Source organism: Haliaeetus leucocephalus, unplaced genomic scaffold, assembly GCF_000737465.1.
Source record: "Haliaeetus leucocephalus isolate CR32 unplaced genomic scaffold, Haliaeetus_leucocephalus-4.0 Scaffold473, whole genome shotgun sequence".
NCBI lineage: Eukaryota > Metazoa > Chordata > Aves > Accipitriformes > Accipitridae > Haliaeetus > Haliaeetus leucocephalus.
The window spans coordinates 4,271,740-4,297,513 of NW_010972909.1; the positions used below are offsets into that span (position 1 = coordinate 4,271,740).

At 41.0% G+C, this 25,774-nt stretch overlaps 1 protein-coding gene across 1 annotated transcript in view; it reads left to right on the plus strand.

Annotated features, from left to right (window-relative positions):
* VWF (von Willebrand factor) overlaps nucleotides 1-14,910 on the plus strand; it is a 144,874-nt gene extending 129,964 nt beyond the window's left edge. The window contains exons 47-52 of the mRNA XM_010575325.1: nucleotides 1,793-1,909; nucleotides 5,170-5,268; nucleotides 6,649-6,777; nucleotides 8,185-8,224; nucleotides 12,745-12,842; nucleotides 14,570-14,910. Of these exons, the coding sequence (XP_010573627.1) occupies nucleotides 1,793-1,909; nucleotides 5,170-5,268; nucleotides 6,649-6,777; nucleotides 8,185-8,224; nucleotides 12,745-12,842; nucleotides 14,570-14,758 (672 nt within the window). The 3' untranslated portion in view covers nucleotides 14,759-14,910. The remainder of the gene's footprint in view (nucleotides 1-1,792; nucleotides 1,910-5,169; nucleotides 5,269-6,648; nucleotides 6,778-8,184; nucleotides 8,225-12,744; nucleotides 12,843-14,569) is intronic.
* Nucleotides 14,911-25,774: the final 10,864 nt, after the last annotated feature.

Here is a 25,774-nt window from a genome sequence, read left to right on the forward strand (position 1 = left end):
GAATTCAATACGATTATGATGGTAAACAGAACAAACCCAAACATATTTTGAAACAGGTCAACGTGATGGGGACATCTCCTAGATTTGCAAAGCTTTTGTGTGTGCATGCACATGCATGTGTGGAGCTACTAACTGGTAGAGCAATACTAGTGTCAGTGGACTGAATGCCCTTGTTAAGGCCATGTAGTCTGTACTAGAACTATCGCTCTGGTGTCTGAATACTTTCCAATGTTGAGAGAAAGCAAGAAGTCTGGAGTTTCATATGACATTTGCTATCTTTTCCTCTCCCATTGGAAAATGTCATGCCTGCATCCATTGAGGTCTTTTAATCCTTCAGATTAATGACCCGATATTCGCTATAAAAGGTTAAACCGAGAAAGAAGAGGAGTCCTGTGTCAAGGTCTCAAGCTGAATTATTAAAAGACAGGGATCTCCCTATTTGTATTACCACCTCCATCATGTTGTATGTGGAGGATCTTTTTTCTAGACCTCCACAAAACAAGAAAAAAAGTCATTGCTATTACTGGTGCTTTATAGAAAACCACTGAGGCCTGAGGACCTCTGTTGTGCTGGGTGCAGAATAAGAATGTAATTAAAATTCTTTAATCAGAACATTTGTCCTTCAGCGTATATGCTGGAGTATTGGCTCTGAACTACCCGTAAATGCATTACCTTTACATTGTTACTCTGGCCAGCTTCTTGGTTTTGCTCCATTTGTTCCATGAATGTTTACTAGTGTGGAACAAGAAAAAAAGGAATTTGAAGATATGCATAGTATGTACCATGGGAAATTCCTGTTCCAAAGGAAGTCAACAGTGACATTCCATTGACTTTTGAAGCGCAACTCAAAGCTTTTATAATCTAGCAATATTTAGTGTCTGTTTACCATATTTATTAGGTTTTAGAAGTTCTTTGTGAAAATCTTGAGTACACTCCTCCCGTTTTGTCCCTTCAAACATAGCGGTTTGTTATTTTGGGGTTGAAATGAAAGGCTGTGCACTTGGGAGGCAGAAAGACTCTGTATTTAGAATTCCTTTAAGTGCCAGGAATTAAATTACTAACTCCGCGTCCTTTTGTTTCCCATTTAATAGTTTGGCATTTTTTCTCTACATTTTAAATGCCATTTTTGCTAGCTTTGAAAAGGTGGTGGGATCCAGCAAACAAGGTGCTGGTGAAGAGCTCAGGGAATTTGAATTTTGTGCCAGCTCAGCCACTGATTTGCCTGTAACTATGGACAAGTCCAGTTCTTCACTCAGTAATTCTGTTTCTGCTTTTGTTTTTCTTCTTTCTCAACTTTAAGCTTTTAGGCCTTTTGAGATTCTAAGCAGTATTATTACAATAACACGTAACTTCTGCCCATGATCTGTGGGCTGCGATGGCTCAAGAATAAAAACTTGTTGTCAAACCAATTCACTACACTCAGGAACAATAAACTGGTGGCGACCACCTAACGCATAGTCAGGATACCTCATGACAAAATCGTTCAAGGATTCCTTTCTTGCTTGCTAGCTTTGTAAGCAACTAAGTAAGAAATGCCAATGCCATTTTGCAGATTAAGGAATTCTAAAGGGTTTACTGGAAAAATAGCCTCATGCTATGTTGCTTGTTGTAGAATTACAGATGCAAAAATTTGGGTCTCTGGAAGGAGGGGGCATTGGTTTTCTGTTTTCTTTTGCAAAGAATTGCAATGCAAGATTTAATGTAAGAGATTTAACAGAGATAAAATTGCTCATTTACTTGAGTTTTGCTGAAGAGATCGTCACTGACTTATAAACTGCTTCTAATGTTTCAGCCACGGAGACGCCTGATGGTGGATCAATGTACAACATGTCTCTGCTCCCTCCAGTCACCGACTTCTCAGAGATATACTCTGACGTGTACAAAATTAAGCTGTGAACCATGTCCAATAGTAAGTGCAAGTGGTCTGGATGTTCTGGTTAAGAATGTGTCTGATGAGAAGCTCATGCTCTTCATCGTATACACCAGTTCATGTTCTGTACAACTCTGGGACCTGTTGCCTTTCTTGAAGTTTTTCTGAGAAGTCATGGCCCTGTGTTCTCCTTTCCCTGAATTAGAAGAAATATACCAAATATGATCTAAATCCACAATGTAGGAAAGGTAACTTTTCATAGTGCTCAGGTCCACAGGCACATTTTATTGTGTATTTTAAACTACTTACCTTTAGGGCAAAATAAGGTTTGGCAAATCATTTGCAACAGGAACTGCTGTGTCTCCTTTCCTACAGTATTATCTGTCCCTCCAGGGACCGGCGGCTCAGCCAGATCTCCATGCTTCAGGGCTTTTCTATGACTGTTCCAAATTGCCTAATAGCCGGGCTCAATAATATTTATTTCTGTCTGGTTCCCAGCCATGCCTTAGGTGATTTGAGGTGATTGTCTCCATCAGTTCCACTGGCCTTTTTGAAGTCTTTGCTGCTGCTTTGCTGCCATCATCTGCAAGGAATGAGCTTGGCTGGGAAAGCCAGAGACAAATAGCTCCCATTTTTACTCCACTGACCAGCAGTGTGACTGGAGTGCCTGACTACTTCTGCTCAGTCATGGAGTTTTCTCTCTTAGCACCAATACCTCAAGTAGAAGGAGACCTAAGCAAGTTGCAGGGCCTGGCTTAATCTCCCCCTGTCTGCGGAGCACAGACCGGCAGCTAAGTTTTACAGAAAAAGGCTTAAATGCCCCTTCCTCTTCTGCCTTTCCTCGGATAAGGGACGGAGCCCAGTGGGCCTGACCAAACCCAGAGCCTGTGCAAGCAGTGGCCATTGCACCAAAAGGCACATCTCTAACGTGATGATATAGGATGTCCAGCCGATATTGAGGAGAGGCATACATTGACAAGGTCTGTGCAAAAGAGAGGGGCAGAGTTTTGGATGAGTCCAGTTTTCAATCCCTAAGTAGAACTGGAAAGGACAATGTAGTCAGCCAAGATTCTGTGGTTTCATCTGTACTAATAAACTAAACAGAGTGAGACTGCAGGCTCAAATTCTGTCCTGTAACCACTTATCTTCAAGAATTGTCAGCAGTGTCCCAGCTGGCCTCTTCTAACTAGCAAACTTCCAAATAATGCCCAGGCGCAGGTCCGTGGTTAGGATGACCCAAGGCCAGCCTGTTTTGTGGAGACAATGGAGTTTAGACATACGTACATGTTCCACTTGTCTGCAGGGCCAGAAAACTGGCCTTGACCTGCTTTATTTGCTGGTGTGGATGTAGCCTCTGACAAAAGAGAGAATCTTGGAATACTTTGTGTGGTTCTGGACCCTAAGATCACCCCTCCTGTAAGGTATGATTATAGACACAGGCTTCTGAAAGGAAAAGAAATGGCCAAGCTCAGTGCTGAGCATCTTCCTCACTTCCACAAAATATAACCTGGCAGATCAATGACAAGAAAACCCAGATACACTAGGATGAATCTGTGGCCAGAAACATGTGTGCATATGTGTGTTCCCACAGAAAAATACACAAACATCAATTCTTGCTTTTCAATGCAAGAAGCCAGCTGTAGAAATTGAAGGTAGAGGAACCAATAAAATACATGGTAAAATATGGGGAAACATTCCTCTCCTCCTCCTTTCACCACCCACACAATTCCCAAACAGCTCCTTTCCCCCACCTGACCCAAAAGTAAAGACTAAACAAAAAAAAAAAAACATGAAGAAAGGGCAATTTCCAGTTGGGCTTATTAGCACTATGAACTTGTGTTTAGGAGATGTGCAGCTACCCAAGGGAGGTTGTAGGTCTAGGTGTATGTATTCCTTTGTAGCCATTGTAATGAATCTGTGGAGCTTGAGGGGAAAAAAATATCAAATAAGATACAGAATGTCTTCATCCCCCTAAGGCTAGTGGGATTCACACACATACTTGGGATCTTTCCTGTCTCAGAGTCATTGATTTCATGGTATACCCAGGTTAAAAGCAATTCCTTTATAATGGATAAAATCATGGGTTAAGAGTATATACTGTCTCAGGAGCACCTGCTTTCTACTGGATGCTGAAGCTGTGAAAGTAAATGCACTGGTAATTGAAGTGCAGCCAACTGCAGCATATTCTGCTCATCAGGGTAATTTTTTTTGGTCATTTTATGACCTACTTTAGGTGCTTACATTTTTGCTAGTAGAGCAAGTTCACCTAAATAACAATGAATTATGTTTTCTTTCAATGATTTAATAGTAACCCTCTACCCTCCCCAAATTCTTTTTCTATAAAAAACATATGGATAACATGCATGCCTTCACTCAACCAAAAAGTGTTTGTTGTCTTAAAAATGTTCAGCTCATCATAAGCAGCTGTTGGTTATGTGTAGCAGCTGGAGACATTACTGTGGGACACTTCATGTGTTAACCCAGTTCCTCTCTGTTTGGTTTTTCCCCACCCCCCCCTTTCCATTATCCACTCCATACCTTTCTTCCTCTCCATGTAGTGTTGCTCATTCTCCCATGGTCCTTTCCCTGTCACTGTTTTTTTCGTTCCTGTGCCATTTGTGGGGCTCTATTATTTCTCTTTTCTTTCTCTCCTTTTTTCATTTTATTATGTCATACCCTTCCTGATGCTCTTTTTACTTTCTTGTTTTATCAGGCCATTTTCTTTTTCTTTCCATAGTCCAAATTTTCCACCTTAGCCTTATTCTCCCCTTTCCCTGCCCACTGCTTACTGGTTATCTTACCCTTTTCTCCTAGTTTAAGCACTTCAAACTACTTTTCCAAGTTGCGCTGTGTAGTATTCTTTAGCTTTACAGAGAAGCTCCTGCACACCACAAATGCGAAATATATGTCACCCAAAACATTTGAATAAGTTTCTTACCCTCTCTGACTGTCATGTGTTGTTTAGTAGACCTGACTTCACAACTGTTATAGTCAAAGAATATTGAATTTAGTGGATGCAGGAGGCTTTGTACTTGGAAATAAACTTTTCTCCCTATTGTATGATAAATCAGTACAAGGATTAATGCCAGCCTTTATAAAACAAAAATCAAAAGTATGCAACTAATTAAATTAAGCTAGTCTAGTCCTACTGTTTAAAAAGCAGTCTGCTGTCTATCACTTTGTCCACTGATTTTATCCCCCCCCCCCCCCCCCAAAAACCCAACCCAACCCTCTACAAATAAGTGTAGGAAGCATGCTTAAAACAAAATAAACCCAGAAAAATGTCTTCTACCTTCTAGAATTACAGAATGCAAGAAATCTCTGGCTCTTGCTGCGGAAAATGTGTGCCAACTTCATGTGGCATCAGGCTGAGAGATGGAAGGCTTAAATACCTTCAGGTAAGTTTAAGCACTCTTTTATTTATGTGTAAATATAAAAGTAGCATAGACTTCTGATGAACCCAAGAAAAGCGCTTTTTTTTTTTTTCTCCTCCTTTTTGGTTAGGTAGCATGGTATTAGTAGTGCCTTTTCTTTTATACCTCAGAATGATTTCTCAAGGAAGCTTTTTTGTTGTTGTTGTTTGCAAATGAAAAAAAGGCGACTTCATATCACAGTGCAAAATTCTAGAGAGACATTCTAGATGTGCCTGCAAGCATGAATATTATCAAGGAACTTTAACTGGAATAAGAACTCAAACAACTACTTAGAGGAAATTAAAAACCTAATTTTAAATGAGAAATGGATAATTTAAGTTGAAAATGTGAATTTTGAAAAATTTCTCCAGCACGATAGGTTCTTAAACAGGAGTGGATATTTTTGTGGTTAAGACACATTGGCTTGTCACAAGAAACAGCATATAACATTTTGTTTTGTTCCATTCCTGAGCTAAGTTTTAGATGGGGAGAGTATGGATAGAGCAACAAAGCTGGTGAAGGGTCTAGAGCACAAGTCCTGTGAGGAGCAGCTGAGGGAACTGGGGGTGTTTAGCCTGGAGAAAAGGAGGCTGAGGGGAGACCTTATCACTCTCTACAACTGCCTGAGAGGAGGTTGTAGCGAGGTGGGTGCTGGTCTCTTCTCCCAAGTAACAAGTGATAGGATGAGAGGAAATGGCCTCAAGTTGCACCAAGGGGAGGTTTAGATTGGATATTAGGAAAAATTTCTTCACCGAAAGGGTTATCAAGCATTGGAACAGGCTGCCCAGGGAGGTGGTTGAGTCACCATCCCTGGAGGTATTTAAAAGCCGTGTAGATGTGGTGCTTAGGGACATGGTTTAGTGGTGGACTTGGCAGTGCTAGGTTAATGGTTGGACTTGATGATCTTAAGGGTCTTTTCCAATCTATATTGTTCTATGATTCTATGTGGGGGTGAGGGTATGGTTTTATGTATATTTTTTTTAAGAAGCTCCCAACTCAGCCAGGTTAAATATTCATATATATGTCTCTAAAAAACAATTCATAGGCCAAACTCCCAATTTTCTCACTTAGACAAGTTTCTCTTTTAAGTTAATGGAAATTTCTTCCCTGTTAAGACCTGAAAAAGGTCAGGTTTTGGCAGTCTTGACTGAGCTGTAATCAATATGGCTACGGAAGTAAACAGAAGATGATGACTTTGTTGATAAACAATTCTGTTTACTAAACATTTCCATGTTTGATAAACTTCACCACCATGGTACTTTAACTGAAATATCAGTAGAGGAACAGTCAGGTTGTATAGTATCCTGAAAATTTACTGTCCCATGTTGTTTCTGTGTAAAGCTAACAGCCCTTCAATCTTTACAGCCAAATGAATCGCTTCAGGATGGCTGCGATAGTCACTTCTGCAAAGTAAATGAGAAAGGGGAATTTATCTGGGAAAGGAGAATCACTAGCTGTCCTCCATTTGATTCCAGAAGATGTCTGGCTGAAGGAGTAAGTAGTGAAATGGGTCCTGTTTCCACATTTCCTAATAGACTCTGTCATGGTTATGGTTCTGTATATAGGTACTTTATGTGTATTAGGGTGGGAAACCCCAACCCTCTCCCAGCACCTTGGCTAAACTGAATTTGAACTTTCTTTGAAATTCAGAAAAATGTATGTTTTCTTTATTTTAAAATATATGCTGTTTTTTTCTGGGACTGTACTGCAGGGAAGATGCTGAGCATGCAGTAATTCTGTTTCATATGAAGCAGCGAACATAAGAAAATGGTTGTTCTAACAATGTTTTTAGTTTAGTATCCAGAGCAAAACTGCATGGATAATTACACGACCTGAGAAAACAGTCGGATAAGCCCCTTCTTCCCTATGAATATGCACATGAAACGCTAAGACATTTTTTCTCTACCCCCATGTGAGTTTAGGGAAAGGAATTTTCACAATGCTGTAGGAAGAGCTCAAACTTCCAAATCACTATAGCACATGCAGTTTTGTTATATAAACAAAGATTTAGAAAAATGCTAGATTATATTACAGGCTTGGAGTTGTTATCATATCCTAAAGGTCTTCATTGAAAATTCAATGAAGAGTAGTTTACTTTTTAACCAGAACTTCCCAAACTGCATTTATTCTCCTTCCATCAAAAATATTGAACTATTTCAGCTATAAAATTAGTGGTTTTCTTCTAGTTACAGATGCAAAGTTTAGTTTTTTTAATTAAAAAAGCCTCCAAACTTTTGCATGTAAGTTCAGGTGTTCAGTGCAACAACGGCATCACCCTGCAGTATAAATGTTTATCCATTTTTCCTTTCACTGTGGGTTGTCAGCAATTTCCCACCATACATATATTTCTGAGAATTATTTTCATGGTTGTAATGAAACAAGAAAAATAAAATTTTTGGCTGCTAAAACTTATTTGACAGATGTGATATTTTATGATGATTTGCCTGTACATTTTCAGCTGTTGTGGAATAGGCATGCTTTCATCTATATTGCTAAAAAAAATCAAGAGGAACTGTTTAACTTCCTTTCTTAAACAGGCATAAGACTTGAACACTATTGATTTTATCACTCTGGTTCCCAGGAATTTATTTGTATTCAATGTCTTTACTTTAGAAAGCTCCTACTATAAGGTGAAAGCAGTATTTTCAGCTGTTGAACTTGCTAGTATAGTCAATTATTTCCAACCAGCTATCAACAAATACAATCATAAGTTCAAAACCTTAAAATGGATAGAGAGATGATTACTAATGTAGATTTATATTTTTGTACAATATAGAAATATAATTTGCTTGCCTAATAACCTGTTTTAAATATCCCTTTGTATTCTTCCAGCAGAACAAATGTGTATTACTTGTGCCAAAATAGAAGTTTTTTTGTTGTTTTTTTTTTTTATTGTTTTAGGGCAGAATTGCAAAAATTGGCAATACCTGCTGTGACACATGTAAGTAAATAAGCCAAAAGTCTTGTATGGAAATTGCAGAGAGTGTAAGCTATTGGGTAAGGAGCTATGTTTCGCGTAAGATGCAGTTTAATGAAACAGAGCTAAGCAATGTGGTTAATATAAACCATCGAACAAGTCTGCTCTCTGATTGGGATACTGCTGTCATGTTTTGTCCACTAGAACACGTGTTTTGACAGTATTCACAAGTGCTTTGCAAGAAATGGATACTCTCCACATTTTATACTGAAGTTAATTATGAATGTTTTATTTTATTGTTCATCTAAAGATAACAGGAACAGTATTGCATGCACAGGTTGACAAGTCATATAACCTGATACTGAATATGTGAGGCAACCACTTCATGAATAATCAATCAACTTAAAATGAATTTAGCAAAAAAACCCCTGGTGGCAGTAATGTAATTTTGATTGGTTTTCAATAGTGTAATAACCAAAAAATGGGAGGGAAAATGTTTGTCAAAGGTTGCATTCCTATTGAACAGCCTGACTGCCTCTTAAATTTGGCAGTTTATGACTCAGTCCCGCAACTCTTAATTTCATGCATCATTGTGTAGATAATCCAAATGTCAGTCAGGCTGTGAGCATAGGAAGGGTTTGCTTACATGAGGGAAAGATTGCAGGGTTGGGTTCTCATTTCTAAAATGAATCTCTGATGCTTTTGTGAACAGACAACCTCTCAGTTTTCTCCTTTGTAAGTAAAAAATTAATAATACCGTAGCTCATTTAAAATAATCATAATAAAAAAAGTAAGAGAAGATTGATATTATGATATATTCTGACCTCTTTTAAGGTCAGAATATCAACATCTTGCCTGTGTTATGCCCTTTTTTTTTCTTTTCTTTTTTTTCCTCTGTGCATGTGCTAATAAATAAAAGATGGCCAGCATAGCAGCCCATCACCACACTGGCACAGTGACTGCTGTAATAATACCCCTGATGAAGGATGTTAACTCCTAGAGAGTTTGCAGCCATTACCTGTCTGTATAATCACTGAGTTCCAGCTTGAGAAGTAGAAATCAGAAAGCTATTGAGATAGACTGTCATCAAATGGCTCAAACAGGTAATTTAGTTAAGAGAGTGTTAATCTACCAGACTTCAAGTAGGGAATACTGAGAATTATTTATTAACAAAAACAGGTTTTGAGATTTAAAAGACAGGGTGGTGGGCTCTGCTAATTGAGAATACCTATCACTGCAATTGAGGAGAGGAGAAACCCAGTTCCAGATGAGCACAGCTCAATACATATATTTAACAGTTACAGTGATTTAAAAGTGATACCTCCTTGCAGCAGCAAAAGCAAAGTGGTGTAAGTGAAATATCATGTGCCTAAAAATTCCTATACTGTATGGGCCTTCAAATCCTTAGTCCCATTGATGTTTGCTTGGATATAGCTCAAAACTAAAAAGTCATGTATTACAGAGCAGTCCTATTCCTGGTCACTTCTCTATTCAGGGCCCTTCATAAGGAAAAAGCCAACATACTGCATCCAGCCAACTAACCATCGGTTATCAATTGAAGGATGGTGATTAACACATAGCTTGGAATCAAACAGATGCTCCTAGATACCAAACTCTCTTTCTCTCTCCTCTGTATTTATATCTTTCCACCAGCGCACTCAGTAGCAACATGCAGTCTGTTACATACTCTACAGGGAACACCAAGGCTTGGCAAAGCTCCTGTAAACCCAGAGTAATTTAGTTATTCTTAAAAGTCAGATAAGAGAATAATCAGTTTCTCATGGACACGGAGACTTAGATATAGGTTATATTGCCTTCCCAGGTATTGAGAGAGTTTGTCTTTCAGACACCTCAGTACCATAAAGAGTTGGGCAAAGAACTTGTTCTCTCAAGTTCAAAGCACAGTTCAGGGTGATGCTTTTGGTTCAGTAAAGTCCTACGTGGCTTTGAGTAAAGGTTGTGTAAGAAACCAGTTTCCCTTTCTATGTTATGCCTTGGCCTTTGGAGTTCGTTAGTGTGTCTGAGGGGATTGTTCCAGGTTTTAAGTATGAAGGAGCACATAAGTGAACAAGCTTATTTTCTCATTAGATTTTTGTGGTACTAGCAAAGGACTTGATTATTTGCAAAGGATATTCCTTATTTTCCCACTTAACAAAGAATTTGCATCTCTGCTTCTTACCTCTTTTCCCTGTTGATCTCAATTATATATGTCTTGTGAAGTTACAAGCACTTGCCTTTGGAAAGGAGGCACAGTCTACAAAAAAAAGTAAATGAGAGTAGTAAAGTAACTTGAGAACAAGTCAATAAGTCAGGATCAAAAGGGTGATAAAGCTGTGTTGAGTCTGATGACAATTATTTTGTTTGGGGTTTTCAGTTGTGTGGACACAATTGTGTATTCCTTCCAGGTGGACAAGTTTTATCAAATGAATTGGTGAAATCATTAGAAGAGAACTGGCAGTTCCAGCCCTGGAGCCAGAAACACTTTTCAACCCTTTTTTTTTTTTCTTTTTTTAATGAAATGTAAAGCCTTAGCAATGCACAGAGCCAATTTGGTAGTAAGATTCCCCTGCAAAAGGTATCGAAAGCTATGTTTGCTGCTAGGAAGGTGGATACATTTCTCTTCAATTTATGTATCTACTTAGTTGTGCAGTTGGCCAGCTGAATCCCTTCAGCTCTCTAAAATGCTGCTGTGTAGTACGTAAAAAATAGTCTAGTATTCTGTTAAATACAGAAATTCCATTGGTGAGCTAGAAATGAGTAAAAGCAGGAGTCTGTCTTTACACAGAGGCATAGCACTATATTAACACTACAAAGAACTGCTGTTTGCAGTGCATAAAATATCCACTTAAAAAAAGCATTAGCTCCTTCATAAGTCTTTAGATGTGGACCAAAACAGACAAGAGTGTTCAGAACAAAATATTCTGGATTAGTCTGTGTTTGAGCATGTTAATGGCAAGGTTGCCTTCAAAAGTAGAGGAGCAGAGTCACTGTCAATTACCACAATTAACAGATCATAGCAAACCAACCTCACTTCACAAAGAGAGATCAGATTCCCTGAGCTTGCACCCTCCACACATAACAAATCCAGGCCTACTGCCTCCTGTGTGGATTTCTTGTTAGATGGAAAAAAACAGGGAGAATGTACTTAACACTAAGAGCAAAAGGTATTGAAAAACAAGTACGAGAGTATTTCATGACATACTGAAGACAGTGGAAAAGTTCCCATTGACCCAAAGTTAGATTTTTTCAGAATTACTTTTCTGATTTTATTTTTTTTTTCCTAGTTTTTCTTTTTGCCATGTTAGTTTTCATCCACCACACGTGCAAGGACTGTTAGGAGTTGTCAAATGTAGGAGCCGACAGAGGTGAGGCTGCCACAGCTCCATGTTCCCAGGTCCAGGCAAGAGTGAGGCTGAGCACGTATCCCAAGAAGCACACAGGCAAACACATGTATACAACATACACATGTACATTTTTTACGTACACACAGAGAAACACTCAGTACTCTGGCAAACACAAACGGCACCCACATCCTCATCCTGATGTCCCCTCTGGCTGATCAGGATGAAGGTCTTTGGTGGTTTTAGGCACTCTGTCCAGTAACTGGTCCTGCATCCCTGCTAACCTAGACTCACGGGTCCTATGATCTGTGGTCTGATTCCAGTTGCTGGCACTTATGCCTCCATGCACACACATCCACTGAGAACAGAGAGTCTGTCACCCAGTACAAGTAGTTAGAAATGGAGTTTAATAAGAAGAAAGGACAGACTGCAGTGATCAAACATAGGGCAAGGTCAGACAAAAGTATGAACCAGCAGTTTAACATGCAGTCAGGCCCCTTTACGCCTTTATCCATCCATTTTTTCCATGCTTGTTCCTCACCAAACCACCTTAATCCCTCTCTTCCCTCACCTTTGGTTCATCCCCTAAAAATCCCATGATAAGTAAGCGTTGTAGAATCCCCAAAAGTTCCTCCCTAGCATAGCATAAGAAGTCCCACAGAGTCTTGATGGCAGTGACCCACCTCAGTCTGTAAGGTGAGCTGGAGAGCTGCTCCTACTGATTCATCCTGAAAGGCATCATCCCGAGACAGTGGGATCTCTGTCCTGTGACAGCCCCAGGAATAGCCAGGTCAGGGTGCTCTGTTTCTCTGATTAGGTTATTGGGGTTCCCATGTGTGTCATCTTTTTCCTGTGCACCTGCTTGCCCAATGTACTGTTGAACTGTCTTTAAAAGGAGAGTTATTCAACACAGAAGCCAACAGGTAAAAGGCAGACATTAGGTGGCAAGGTGACTTTAAAACAAAGCAGTCAATTGAAAAGAAACATAAGGGAAACCCTGCTCTCCAGTGGAAATTTAGGGTTGTAGTGTGATATAGTCACACAGCTCTACATTAATTACTCTAAGGAGACACACCTAAGTCTCATGCTAGGGATCTTACCAGTAATGACATCTCAATAACAGCAATTTCAGTAATAAGGGGAAGGAAGGGAGTTTAAAAAAACAATTGTCAGCACTGTCAAACACTTTTTTTAATTTGGTAGGTGTGGAAGTGGAATGTCGACCAGTGAGTACCAGACTGCAGTATACGAATATCAATGGATGTGTGGCTGAAAAGGAAGTGCCTATTTCTCATTGTGAGGTAAATAACAAAAGCAATCCCCCTGCCCCACGACCTGCCCTTGCCCTCTTTCTCTCTTCCATAAGTGAAACCTTTGCCTCGACTATGGCTTCACTTCAGTAAGTGGTGCCTCAGCTTCTGTCCTTCTTATTAATTCACTCAAACAGTGTAAATCTCATTGGCGCTTATTTCCTAAAGTAATTTGGTGATCCTGAATTTTCCCTATTCAAGCAGCATGCAAAAAGGCACGTACACTAAGGCATAAAGGCTTTGTTTATACCCCTCTCCTTTGCTTCCATCAGAAGCCCATCCCTCTTCAGGCTCTGAAGTTGATTTATGAAAGTGTAAATAGTTATTTAGATGTGTGATACTTTAACAGACATTTAAACTTGAGCGCTATGATTGGACTCTGTGTTCTATAAGCTCTATGACTTCTCCATTAGTCTGCGCACTAAGCTGTTGTGTTCTGCACATCTTGTGCATTTCTTCCGTAATCAGATTAAAAGTTTAATTTCCTGCCCATCACTGCTTACGCCTTATAGAGCAACTTCCATTTGAAACAAGAGCATGTCTTCCCTTCTGGACATTCCCATCTCTCTGAGACTGGGAACTGAAGATGACATTCTCTTCCCAGTCTGGGTTGTAGCAGGACAGTTTCTCCATCTGAGATAACCATGATTCATACAAGGATCGTATACAACCCTTGTACACAATCCAGATTATGGCATGGAAGGATGTCAAGTCAAGAAGGTGGCTTCCACCCAGCCCCTTGAGTCTTCCCTTTAGTTAAGGCAGTAGGCAAAATGAGTCTCTATCTTTCCCATGGCTACTGGAAAAAGAATGAGAATGGGGGGAGAAGTATTCAGGGTATACATGCCCAGGCTTTTCACATAGCTACCTGGCAAAGGGCCTTCGTTTGCTACACAAGTCTTAAAGAGTAGAAGCTTTAACAACAACAAAACCACTTACCTTTCATTAAAAAAAAAAATAAAAAAAAAAATGCTTGACCTCTTGTCCTGTCCACAAAGTCAGTGGTAATCAGATCTTTAGCCATAAAGTTACATGTATTGAAGTTTCCCCTGCAAAAGTACAGACTTTATTTTGTGAATCTGGCTGTATATTGAGTAAACTAAATACTCCTGCTATAGCTGGTATTGAGTACAGTTTTTTCTAAAGTCCTCTCTGATAATACTATGCAATTTTTTTGCATTAATTTCAGAAATAAGTGCACAGAGCCACAAAAAACCCTGGACTCTGACAGAGTTTGGTATGGGGCTGTTTGTTTTTACATCATGAAAGCATGTAGCTACAGGCATTGACAGCTCGGTCTGAATTAGTAAAGTGGACAGAACAAGGAAAAATAGCAACCAGCAGGACAACAATGGATGTGTAGCTTGCAAAATTTGGGCTAAAGCACTTTCTGAATGCATGATCTCACCACTGAGACGATAACCGTATGTGCTTAGAAGCCACCACAATAGCCCTGGACATCACCTATGATATTTTAAATTATAGGCTTAATTTGGGTGACTGGTTCCTTCACCTCTCCTTTGCTATGCTTATGCTCATGAGACATTACTCTTTGAGCAGCACCCCACGCTGGAATCAGATACCTGAGTCTGTGGTTTACAGCAGAGCACTGAACTCCAGGTGAAGTCATCCATGGCTGTTTTGAAGGGAGGAACCTGGATTCTGATTGCGCTGAGGTCTGGCACTGTTCAAACTTGGTATCTCTTCTTTCCATTTAGGGCAAGTGCAGAAGCAACACCAGATACTCTGCTGAGACAGGGAAATGGGAAGACCTGTGCAGCTGCTGTAGAGCCACCCAAACCACCATAGTCACGATCCCCCTGCGGTGTGCCAATGGGACGGTGGTGCAGCATTACATCCCTTCTGCCTCTCAGTGTGAATGCTATTCTCGGAATTGTACAGACTGAATGTTTCCCAGAAGCCCTGTTGTTTAATCTCAAGTTTTATGATGAAGGAACTTTACAGTGCAAGCCTCATTTTCTCTCTGTAGACCATTTTACCCAGTAGAATCCTGACTAACAAATTCTATCAACATAGCAAACAATAAAACTTACTAGCACAATGGAGCATTTTCTGATTATTCTTGGGGTGGTTTATAGAAGAGATATTGCAGATTGTATTGTTCCCTTTCAACTTCACCATGGAAAATAATCCACATTATTAAAAAAACAACCAAAAAAGGCAAACCACAACACTGTAACAGAAACAGTTGCTTCTACTTAAAGAACATATCCCAAAGCATTTAGCATTGTCTTCAGAGACATTACACTTGCGTGCCCCTCTTCAGACTTTAGTGACACACTGCGGACTTTTAGGTTTTTGGTGTTTTTGTTCCCTCTAGCCAGGCAGTACAGTAATTATGGCATAAGACTTCACAATAAGAGGGTGATGTTCTTGGTACACAAACAATACCGGTTATGGCTCAGGCAACCAAATATCTTTCTGCAATGCATATACATATTCCTTCTGAAGCAGAATGCAAAGAAACTGTGTGCTGAGGACAGGCTGTGTAACTTCTGCAAGTCCTCAGTACTTGTGAAGCGGCTGAGGGACAGCTCTTACCTATTTACTTCAGTGCTTCGACAGACCAACTTGAAGACAAAGCTGATCAGTAATCTCCCTTATTTACAGATACCAGAACTTCATCTGTTGCATTAGCTACAAAAGTTAGATTTCTTTCAAATGCAGAATTGTCAGTGTCAGGTTTAATTTAGTTACTGCTGCCATGGATACATTTAGCAGGATTTAAATTCCACTTGGTCTGGTCAGGTCACGGAAGACAAAAAATTCTTCCAGAGGATTCTTGATCCTGGTGGAATCTACTGCCAGTCAGGCAGTTTCACTGGGAAGTACTAATTTCTCAAAAATATGAGAGAGGGAAAACTGTTCATTCCATTTGCATTTTTGAAAGACAAGAACTATTTAAACTTCTCATTGAATTAATTTTTTTAATAATATAGATAAACCAGATATAGGAGGTGTAGTAAAAAAAAAAAAAGCAACACCAAACTTCCCATATGTTTGTGACAGAATCACTAAGGCTTAGGAATAGGTTGTGAGTGAAAAAGGAAAGCTCTAGCAGAAATGTTCTTGAACTAGTGAAAAGCATATATAGAAGTCCTGAAGGGTAAGAGTGCTTCTGAGAAGCCTAGCAGAAAAGGTCAGGAAATCAGGTTATCCTTGTGCAGTTTTTGGTTGTGTGCTGGTTTTGGCTGGGATAGAGTTAATTTTCTTCATAGTGGCTAGTATGGGACTATGTTTTAGATTTGTGCTGAAAACAGTACTGATAACCCAGGGATGTTTTCGTTCCTGCTGAGCAGGGCTTACCCAGAGCCAAGGGCTTTGCTGCTTCTCCCCCCACCCCACCAGTGAGGAGGCTGGGGGGACACGAGGAGTTGGAGGGGACACAGCCGGGACAGCTGACCCGAGGGATATTCCAGACCATAGGACGTCATGCTCAGTATATAAAACTGCGGGAAGAAGAAGGAAGGGGGAATGTTTGGAGTGATGGCATTTGTCTTCCCAAGTGACCGTTACTTAGCGTGACGGAGCCCTGCTGTCCTGGGGATGGCTGAACACCTGCCTGCCCATGGGAAGTGGGGAATGGATTCCTTCTTCTGCTTTGCTTGTGTGCACGGCTTTTGCTTTACCTATAATACTGTCTTTACCCCAGCCCATGAGTTTTCTCACTTTTACCCTTCTGATTCTCTCCCCCATCCCAATGTGGGGGAGCGAGTGAGCAGCTGCGTGGTGCTTAGTTGCCAGCTGGGGTTAAACCATGACAGGCTGGCAGCTGTAGAAATGGAAGGCGTTTCAGAGGACATTGTCACCATTGCCCCTGGATCACGGGGAGGAAAGTTTAGAGATGAAGAGCTATTGCTCCTTACATGAATGTCAATATCACATGACTAAATGGGTCAAAACATCTCCCCATCTGCATGAATGGCTCCCTTTGGGAGCAGACAAAAACTCCCTCTGTGCTTTCAACTAAAAAGGCAAGTTGTATTCCTTTTTGAGAGGAACCAGGCAGATCCCTGCTTCTTCTCTTTTGCCATTCAGCTGTGGATTCAACACATATTGAATTGTAGGCCCTTTTTCCCCTTATTATTCATTCAAAACATCCTCTATTGCTGGACAGTGCTAGAAGTGCAGGCCTTTTATGCATCACCGTTTCTTCTGCTATGGGACCACAATAACCCCAGGGAGAGAAACCAAGTTTTAATTGGCACCAGCCCCACTTACTGCAGTAGATCTCTGTCACCAGTTTTCCTCCATCCTCATGCTAGTTCCTTGATGTAGCTGGCTCCAGATATTAAGCTCCATGACAGATGGATTTAGGTCATCCAGGTAATCAACTGCACAGCAGCTCATCTGAAGCGACAAATAAGCAACTACTGGGACAGCAGCCTGCAACATCAGAGAAGACCAGAAAAAAGGAGTGGATCAGGGGTAAAAGGCAATGTCTTGCTCTTCCCCTTACCGTCGCTGGACTGCCCCTTCTTTTCCATCGCTGCCTTCACCCAGACTGACCTTTCTTAGCTCGTGAAAGCTGACAGGATTGCAGCCTAAGGCTTCATGGCTGCAGACAGGTCTTCTAATCAGATAATTGTATGAGTCGGGCACCAGCTTATCAGCATGGGGAGGACACAAAGGAGCATTCACAGGGGCAGAAATGGAGCCAGAGTTTTCTGGAACTTCTGCAAGGCAGACATGCACAGCTAGTATTTTCCGCCAGCAACAAAGTGGATGGACAGATCTGTCCAACAAACAGGCAAGTATTCCTTCTTTCATTACTTCTACCTCAATTAACAAGAAAAATCTTGTGGATCTAAGTGTCTCAGGAGAGAAACAGACTAAAATAAAGATACTAGCTTTCAGACTAGTGCATTTACTATTTTTTTCCTAAGGAGTTCCAGATTATTTATTGGAAAACTGCTTGGTTATAGGATCAAACTCGTAGCAGAGGTAGCTCAGTGTAACTGGATAAACAGAAATGTATTAAGACCAGTATAAACCGGTTCAAGAATATGTCCTGTACTATGTGGCTTTTCTTCACCTTCCTTGGTTGTAATTTTGCTTTCAGGCATCCATGCCAGTGTATGGACTAAAGTGGGTGCGTAATACATCCCATGAGAACTTATTGTTTTTTCTTATAGAATAGAGTTCTGTGGACTTCTGTATGGTCTATATGTTATTATTCAGGCCTGGCTAGTACCTATATATTCCAAGCAGAGACAAGGCCCTGTTGCACTCAAGGCCAGAACGAGCTGTTTCATTGAAAATCCCGTCATAGAAACAGGCAAGCGGGAAAGAGCAAGAGGAGTGGAATTTATAACATCTCCCTTAACAGACTGAGAAGGTACATAAATTCCTGGCCTTGACCTGCTGGCGTGAGAACCAAACTTTTTCAGGCAGCCTGCCCCAAAAGAGCTGTCTTTTGTCTGAGGCTTTAGTGGTGCCAGTAAGGCAATGGGCTCGGAGTTCCTCCACGCAGGATTCGATTGCCGTTCACACAGCCCAGTTGCATTTAATGCAACTCTGCTATTTTCAGAAGCATTCTTTCCTGGCAGAAGCGAAGAACATAATCAAGCCTGTAACCAAGTACCTGCTTAGTAGAGAGCTGCATACTCTAAGAGTAGTAGTGTTGCCATCAGACAGCTCCATTGACATTCACCAGCAGAATCCAGGCTTTGAGGGACATTGTTTTTCAACTTCTACATACTGCTTGTGAACATTGATGGTTTTGAGCTATCTTAGTCTTTGCCTTTCCACCAATGATTCAGAATGCATCCCACCACTTCAGAAGACCAGCTGGATTGTTGAGTGTTCTACAGGATAGATTTACAGGAAAGTTAAATGGATTTGGGGAGGAGTCTTATATAACTCCTTAATTATTAAAAGCATCTAATCTCTCTGCTAACTTTTACAGACTTGCAAGCACCACTCCTCTATGGCAGGTGAAACACAATCTGGTATATTGGTATTATTTGTTGCAGCTCTGTATTCTCAACTAACACCATATCTAGGTACCTCAGGAAACACAGTGATGCCAAGATATGATTTTCTCCATTGGAAAGTGTTCTTAAAAATAGACTACAGACCCAGTTCCATTTTAACCAGCTGGATATTGCTTCCTATCGTATTGCCTCCTGTGTATATTATTTATTACCTGAGCTAACTGTATTACCTGTAATGGACCCATCCTTATAGCTTATAGGAGCTAGTAATTTGAACCTGTGCAGGCAGAGCTTTATGTCCACAGGGATCCCAGCAGGACCTGGCTCTACATTCCTATACTATTCCAAAATTAGTGGGTATGCCTTTCTGCTTTAGCATTTAGTTGGCACAGTATGTAATGTGGATATAAAATAGCATAATTTTCAGCAAGTTTTTATTCCCACTCCCAGATATAAGTGTATACAAAGCAGTAGGTTTGCTTTCTATCCAGGGAACAGATTAATTGGTTATAAAACATCAAGGCAAAAAGCAGTTCAACAGTTGCTTCCCTTGCAGTATTCTCTGATCCCACTTTGTAAGCAAAAAGTTGCCAGGAGCTCCGTGTGATTGCACTATTGCCCTGTACCAAGTAAGCATAAACTACATTGAGATCTGTAACTGTGGATGTTTCAGCAAAGTGATCAAGCAAAGAGCAATTCATTTGTTCAAATGGATGGGGTGGTTATGCAATCAAAAAAAAATTACAGGCACACCACCTCAAAACTTGTATACATAGGCTAGTGTGCAAACCAAAGCCTGTATGAAGTAGCATCCCCCCTGCTACAGAGCTTAGACACAGCAACTGAGAACAACTTTTTTTTTTTAATAATTATTATTTTTTTTTAATTTCTGTGATCTAATAGTTTTTAGATTAGTCAGTCCAGAAGCTATGGCATTCAGGTTGTTCCCTGCTTTGTAACTGAAGGCAGTTTCTAAATGAAGTTCTGAGATTAACAAAAGATACTAGCAGGGTAAGAAGAACAAGTATTTGATACCTGTTGATACGTTACTTAGAAGTTAGGAAGTGCCATTCCAAATGAGGGACTAAGAAGAGTAGGGTGATTCAACTTTTCCTATCTGAAGACATTATTCTATGTGAATACTAAAGCAAGTGTTTAAAAAAGTATTCTGTAATATTTAATGTACCTGTCCTCCCTGTATGCACAAAGAAAGATTCTAATCATTACTTTTCCTCTTTTATCAGGAGTAAATTGTAATGCAGAAAAGTTTGGCTGACCTGTATAAAGCTGTTCAAGATGGAGTCAGGGGTCCTGACCCCTCTCCCTTTTAGGTAAAATCAGGCATATAACATGAGTGTAGTTTACACACAAAATTCCTTGTGTGGCACTTCAGTTGAGCCGAAGTAAACAGATGAACACAGTCATCTAATTTAATCTCATTCTTTTTGGTCTGCCTATAGCTGTTTCATTAAAAGGGCAACTACCTAGTGACAATTTGTCCAGAGTTGAAAGCAGCACGTGTATTTCTTAGCCTTGCTGGGAAAGTTTTACAGCACCCAGTCCGAGTTTTGGGACACAACAGCCACACCGCTCCCTGTATAAACTCAATATCTATGATAGTTTAGCCACAGTGCATCAGTACATCTCTCAGTGATACAGACAACTCCTGTTCTTGCCGGTCATGGCACAGTGCGCAGTCTTAATTCACAAGCTAGTAGAAGCACTGTACTTTATTCAGTCATTAAATAAATCTATTTCCCCCTCTCACACTAGAGAATCTATTGTAGTGTCATAAATAGGCCAAAAGAAGAAAAAGATTTGAACTCCACATAATTACACCTCCCTCCAATTATCATTAGCAAACAAAAGTCCGTTCTTGGATGGTATTAGTCATCGACAACTTTTCTTCCCAATACGCTGCTTAAATCGTAAGGTTGAAGGCTAAGCGGGAGCCATCACCAGTTCTGATTAGACAGTTGATTACAAGATAATCCTCTGAATATTTCATGCAGGAATGACAGTGCTGCATCCAGGCAGTAAGGTAACTTGAGTAGTTGAGATAGAGCCTTATAAAAAGGTTTCTGCACTTACCTCCAACCTGGAAGCACTATAAAGTTTTGCAGATATAAAGACACTCTTCCCCACAGAAACCACCTTCAAGATAGTCTAATCCTTGAATAACATTTTTTTTGGGACAGAGCGGGCTCTGTCGTAGAGCCCTGGTTTTGCATTAGCTTTTTTTCTTCCTCTCCCCCACTCCCTGCCCACTGCCTTCTGGGGAGTTAGGACAAAATGTGCCTGTTGTTACATTGCTTGTTGAGGCTTTGTGGAGCATGAAGACAAGATGCTGAAGTTCCAGCAGAGAATTGCCATGGCCCCTCAGGTCATGGGAGTTTTGCCTTTTTCCCTCTCTTTCCTCCGTGATGGTTAATCACCAAAACAGAAGGTCTTGCTAATTAGCTTCAGTTTGTGGTTTGCTTAAAGCAGGATCAAGCCAGGATGGAAATAGCTGCTAGTGCTGTTCACTACTTAAGCCAGTACAGAAGCAGATTGTGCACACGATCAGCGTAGCCACATCCTATTAGCACTGATGCAACTTCCAGCCAAACCTCCAGGCAACATGGAAACACACACACCCGGTAAGTTTATTCTCTGCTTCATTGTTAATTGCTGCCTATGAAGTTGAATTGGTGGAAAGGGGATGGGGAACAGAGGAAGGAATACTTTGAAAGGACTTCTGTGTCTTCTTTCAGGATAGTTTAAAAAAACCCCAACAAATAAAAGAAAAATCTGTGGCCCAGGTTACATACAGACAGCTCAGAGATCAAACACACAGAGTTCACTTCTGAAGCCTCAGGAGTGCAGCTGTGGGTCGGTGTCATGATCCATGTGGAAAAGACAATCACTAAGCAAATGCCTTGTGCTGGACTTCTGGTGTTTCCATCTGTATTTGCCTTATTGCAATGCAACTGGGGGGAGCGAGCAATATCCTTTTTCAGAAGACAATGTGCAGCAGTGAGCTTTCAGTTCCCATACGCAAGGAACAAATCTGCTCAGTGCATAAAACCTTTGTGTTTGAGTTCCCAGTGTACAACTTTAGAGTAACGTTCAGTGCTGATATTGTGTCAGTATTACTTTACTGTTACAGTCAAAAGCTCTGTGGTTGTTTCCACATTATCTCATTGTTTCTGGGGCCGTAGCTCTGCTGTGAGCCCGAACTATCATGCAGCTTACCTAATCTTGCTATTTTTGCACTCTCCTATCCAGTCCCCTTCCTAAAATTATTTGTATAGCAGACCACAGTGTGCAAAGAGCTGTTAGATTTAATGTCTGCTGCTTGCCTTTGTTGAGTTATTCCAGTGTCCTTTCTCTATCTCGGGTCCTTCGCTGTTGGAGTTAGTCCTGATATATACTTTACGTCAGAAAAATCAGGTACTTTCTGTAATCTTTACATGTAGAGTAGAATTAAAAAAAACAGGAAGGGAGTCTGTAAAGTTATACACACGGTTGTATTATGTAGATATAGCTTTATTAAGCCTTCAGGTAATGCAAGCATTCATAAGGCAGCCCAGGTTTTTCTTTTATACCATATGGTTCCCACGTCTGTCTCCACAGCTCTACTCTGTTTCCTTCATTCTTGACCGTTCAGGCTCATAGTCTTCCACCTTTTAAGAGACTCTCTGGTTCATGCCATGTACCAGAGGTGAGTGACCATCTTGCTTAACTCAGGTGCGTTCTTCCTGCCCCTAAGGCTGGAAGTGAGGGCTCCTGTCTACAAAGGGCTACCAGAGGAGCACAACCACAGGTTTTTTACATTTGTGTCTGTGACCATAGCTACTGAGGCCAGTCAAAGGCAGCAAGGGGCCGTGCTCCCCCTTGCCTGGTCCTGTCTGTTTGAGGTGCTGCTGTTGTTTCTGGCAGCAGTTCAGGGACAGATTGTCAGGGCCCAGGGTGCATCCCCCTTCTAGGTGTTTAGCTGGTCATCTTAAAGAATTTAGAAGGCCAGCTTCTTCACCGACCAGAGCTGCTATGAAGAAAGCTGGAAGCGAGGGCCTGCCCTCCTTTCCTTTGGGAGCTGCTTTTAAGCTGAGGCTTTACCACTCGCCCCTGCCTGTGCTACATCGCAGCTGAGCAGCAGCTACATCTGCACCCAGTCTCCGACTTTTGCTGGTCTGGCCCAGACCCGGACCCAGCGGCTGGGCTTCCCGGCTTTGACCTTGGACCTGCCTTATCACTGCTGCCTTGCTGGGGGATCACTGAGCTGTGTCTGACCCCGATCGCTGTCTCCAGCCCCCATCCTCACCTGGACTTGCTGCTCTGTGTCTGGGCTCCCTGTCAGCGGGGTCACTCACTGCTCTGCTCTATCAGGTGCTCCAGGCTCACCTTTCCCCCTGGAGCAGATGGCCGTAGGCCTCCTTTTCCCTAAAATGACTGTACGAGGACTGTTATTATCCTTTGTGCCAGTAACTCTTACTTTAAAGAATCAGTGAATATGCATTCACACAAAGGGCCAGACAAGTTGCTCTGTTTACTGCGTGTTAATGGCTTCCTAAATCATTATAGTCTCAAAGTGCATGGTGATATGGGAAGAAGCTCACCTTGTGCCAGAATTACTTCTTCTGCACAGCTCCACCAAACTCAACACAGCTACAGCAGAGTGTGATTTCCTCCACTGTGTCTTCAACAGTACCATTAGTGCCTTTTAAGAATCATAGGAATTAAAGACAGACAAGGCTTTTTGGATTGTCTCTAATGCTTTCTAATGCAGCATGGTAGAAATTAAAGCAAATTTCAGATTAGAGGGTATGAAGTTTATCATGGAGAGGAAGATCTTAGAGGATGCTTCTGGGAAGTAGAAGTATAGGTGTGGCTTGGAGGAAGTAACAAGAGTTAAGACAAGATCAGAGATGGAACAGTATTGCTAAGGCTTAAGGTGGGCAGCACAGCCCCACACAATTCCCTGTCTACTTTCCATCTTTGTCACACTGTCCCAGCCATATGCCCTGGGCTAGCAGACCTCCTGGGGGACGAAAAGGGGGATGCAACCAAAGGGAGGAAGAAGTGGAGCTAGAAGCAGAAAACATCATTTTTTCAGGTTTGCCACTTCCCATCTGGTACCCCACAGCTGAGTTTCCACCAAGAGACCAGAGATCCAAATTTGCAGCCTGTGGTTTGAGTGCTCATACAGCACCTCTCAGACTGCAGATGAAGGGTAAAACCACCTATGAGAAGTCCTGGCTAATGCCTTTGACAGTCTGGGTGCATCTGCCTGCCTGGACCCTGTTCCAGCATTCAGTTTGAACCACCACATCCTGAGTGTCCGGGACCAGGAGAATCTCTTGGGTAGGACTCTGTATCTCAGTTGTGCCCCTTTACATTTGGCCGTACATAACACTGATTCCCCTTTCTTTCCCAGCCTCCCTAAAATAATCAGAGAAGAAATACTCTTTATAGAGAGGACTGCCTAATGCTGACTTTAGTTATGGGACTGATTTTAGTAGAAGCATTTAAGTAGTAGAGGACTAAACATCTAAATAGTTCTTAAACCATCCTGAAGAAAGAAATATCACATTTCTGAAATTTAATGGTCAAACTTTGTCTTTCTTTTATTCAAATAAGGAGTTTGAGAACACTACACTAATCTAAATTATCTTTAATGAAACATACTGGACCTTTTCCTTCAAATAATATTGAATAAAGAATGGATTTCCTACGTAAAAATTTATTCCTAGACATTTCCTCTGGTGGCCTGTTTCTTTTAAGCTTGACCAAGGCTTATTTAATTAACATACATTTCCTTGTGTCTGAAACTCTTTAATTGAAATATTAAATAATAAGCCATATTTTGAGGAGACAAGGGGTGGCAGCTTAAAAAAGAAAACTGCAGTGCGATGAAAATACTTGCATACTTATACAGGTGTGACTGGCTGTATTGAAATCAGAAACTCTAGATATGCATGTTCAGAACTGACAAGTCATTAGCTTCATGGGGAACCTAAAGAACATGTGTATAACCATGGTACATCTTTTTATTCATATATATCTCCTTTAAAGAAGTTATGTTTAAGTCAAGCTATATAGAAACATTAAATTCTAGTAGTTCTTTTTCATACCTACTTGGGGGGTGGAAGGAATAACAAGTTTGCCAAACAGTGCTCCTAAATTGCAGATGTTTTGAACAGCCTTGCAGAGGAGTCTGTGTGAGCATAGGCACCCTTCTGACTGTGGTGTCTTTCAGAAATGCAGCCCATTTCTGATACTTAACTGGAAACAGAGGAAGATAAATGAAAGCAGGCCAGTGTGTGTGCCCTGGGTGGCCAAACCATTTACAGTGTGTTCTGCAAGTAGTTGTGCCTATGATAATCTGACCATCTGGACCACTCAGATTGGATAATTGGCTGTTACTCAGGATTTAATACAGAGCTCCTAATTAGGTAGACTCCCTTAATGCATATTTCACAAGCAGTATGGTCCTTTAATACACCCTCTCAGTCCTTCCACTTTTGGCAGTATGTGCAACTTCTTCATCATTGCACTTTAGACAAGGAATTGGAAACTCAAACGGTGAGGTCAACTGGTGCACACACAGCCAACCCTTAGGTTTACAAAAAAGCAAAGCAAAGGAGCGTGGAGAGACTGAGCAAACAAGTAGATGATTACTGGCTGTGAATTGGTGCTGGAACTAGAGCTGGTCACTGATCTCTGTGCTGGAGGTACCTTGTCCTTGGAAGCCATTTACAACTTAAAGAAGTTTGACTGGAGGGATGGCTCCCAGGCTATTTTTCTAGAATAAGTGTAGTTCTTGAACATTTGCTTTCCAGGTTGAATTCAAGATTCTCTCTATTGCTGTTCTCTGGGGATATATATACGTACCAAAGCTATGCATGTGTGCATGTATAAAAAATTTATATATATGTGCACATACATATACGTACAGCTTGTTTCTATTGATACTAATTCCTCTAG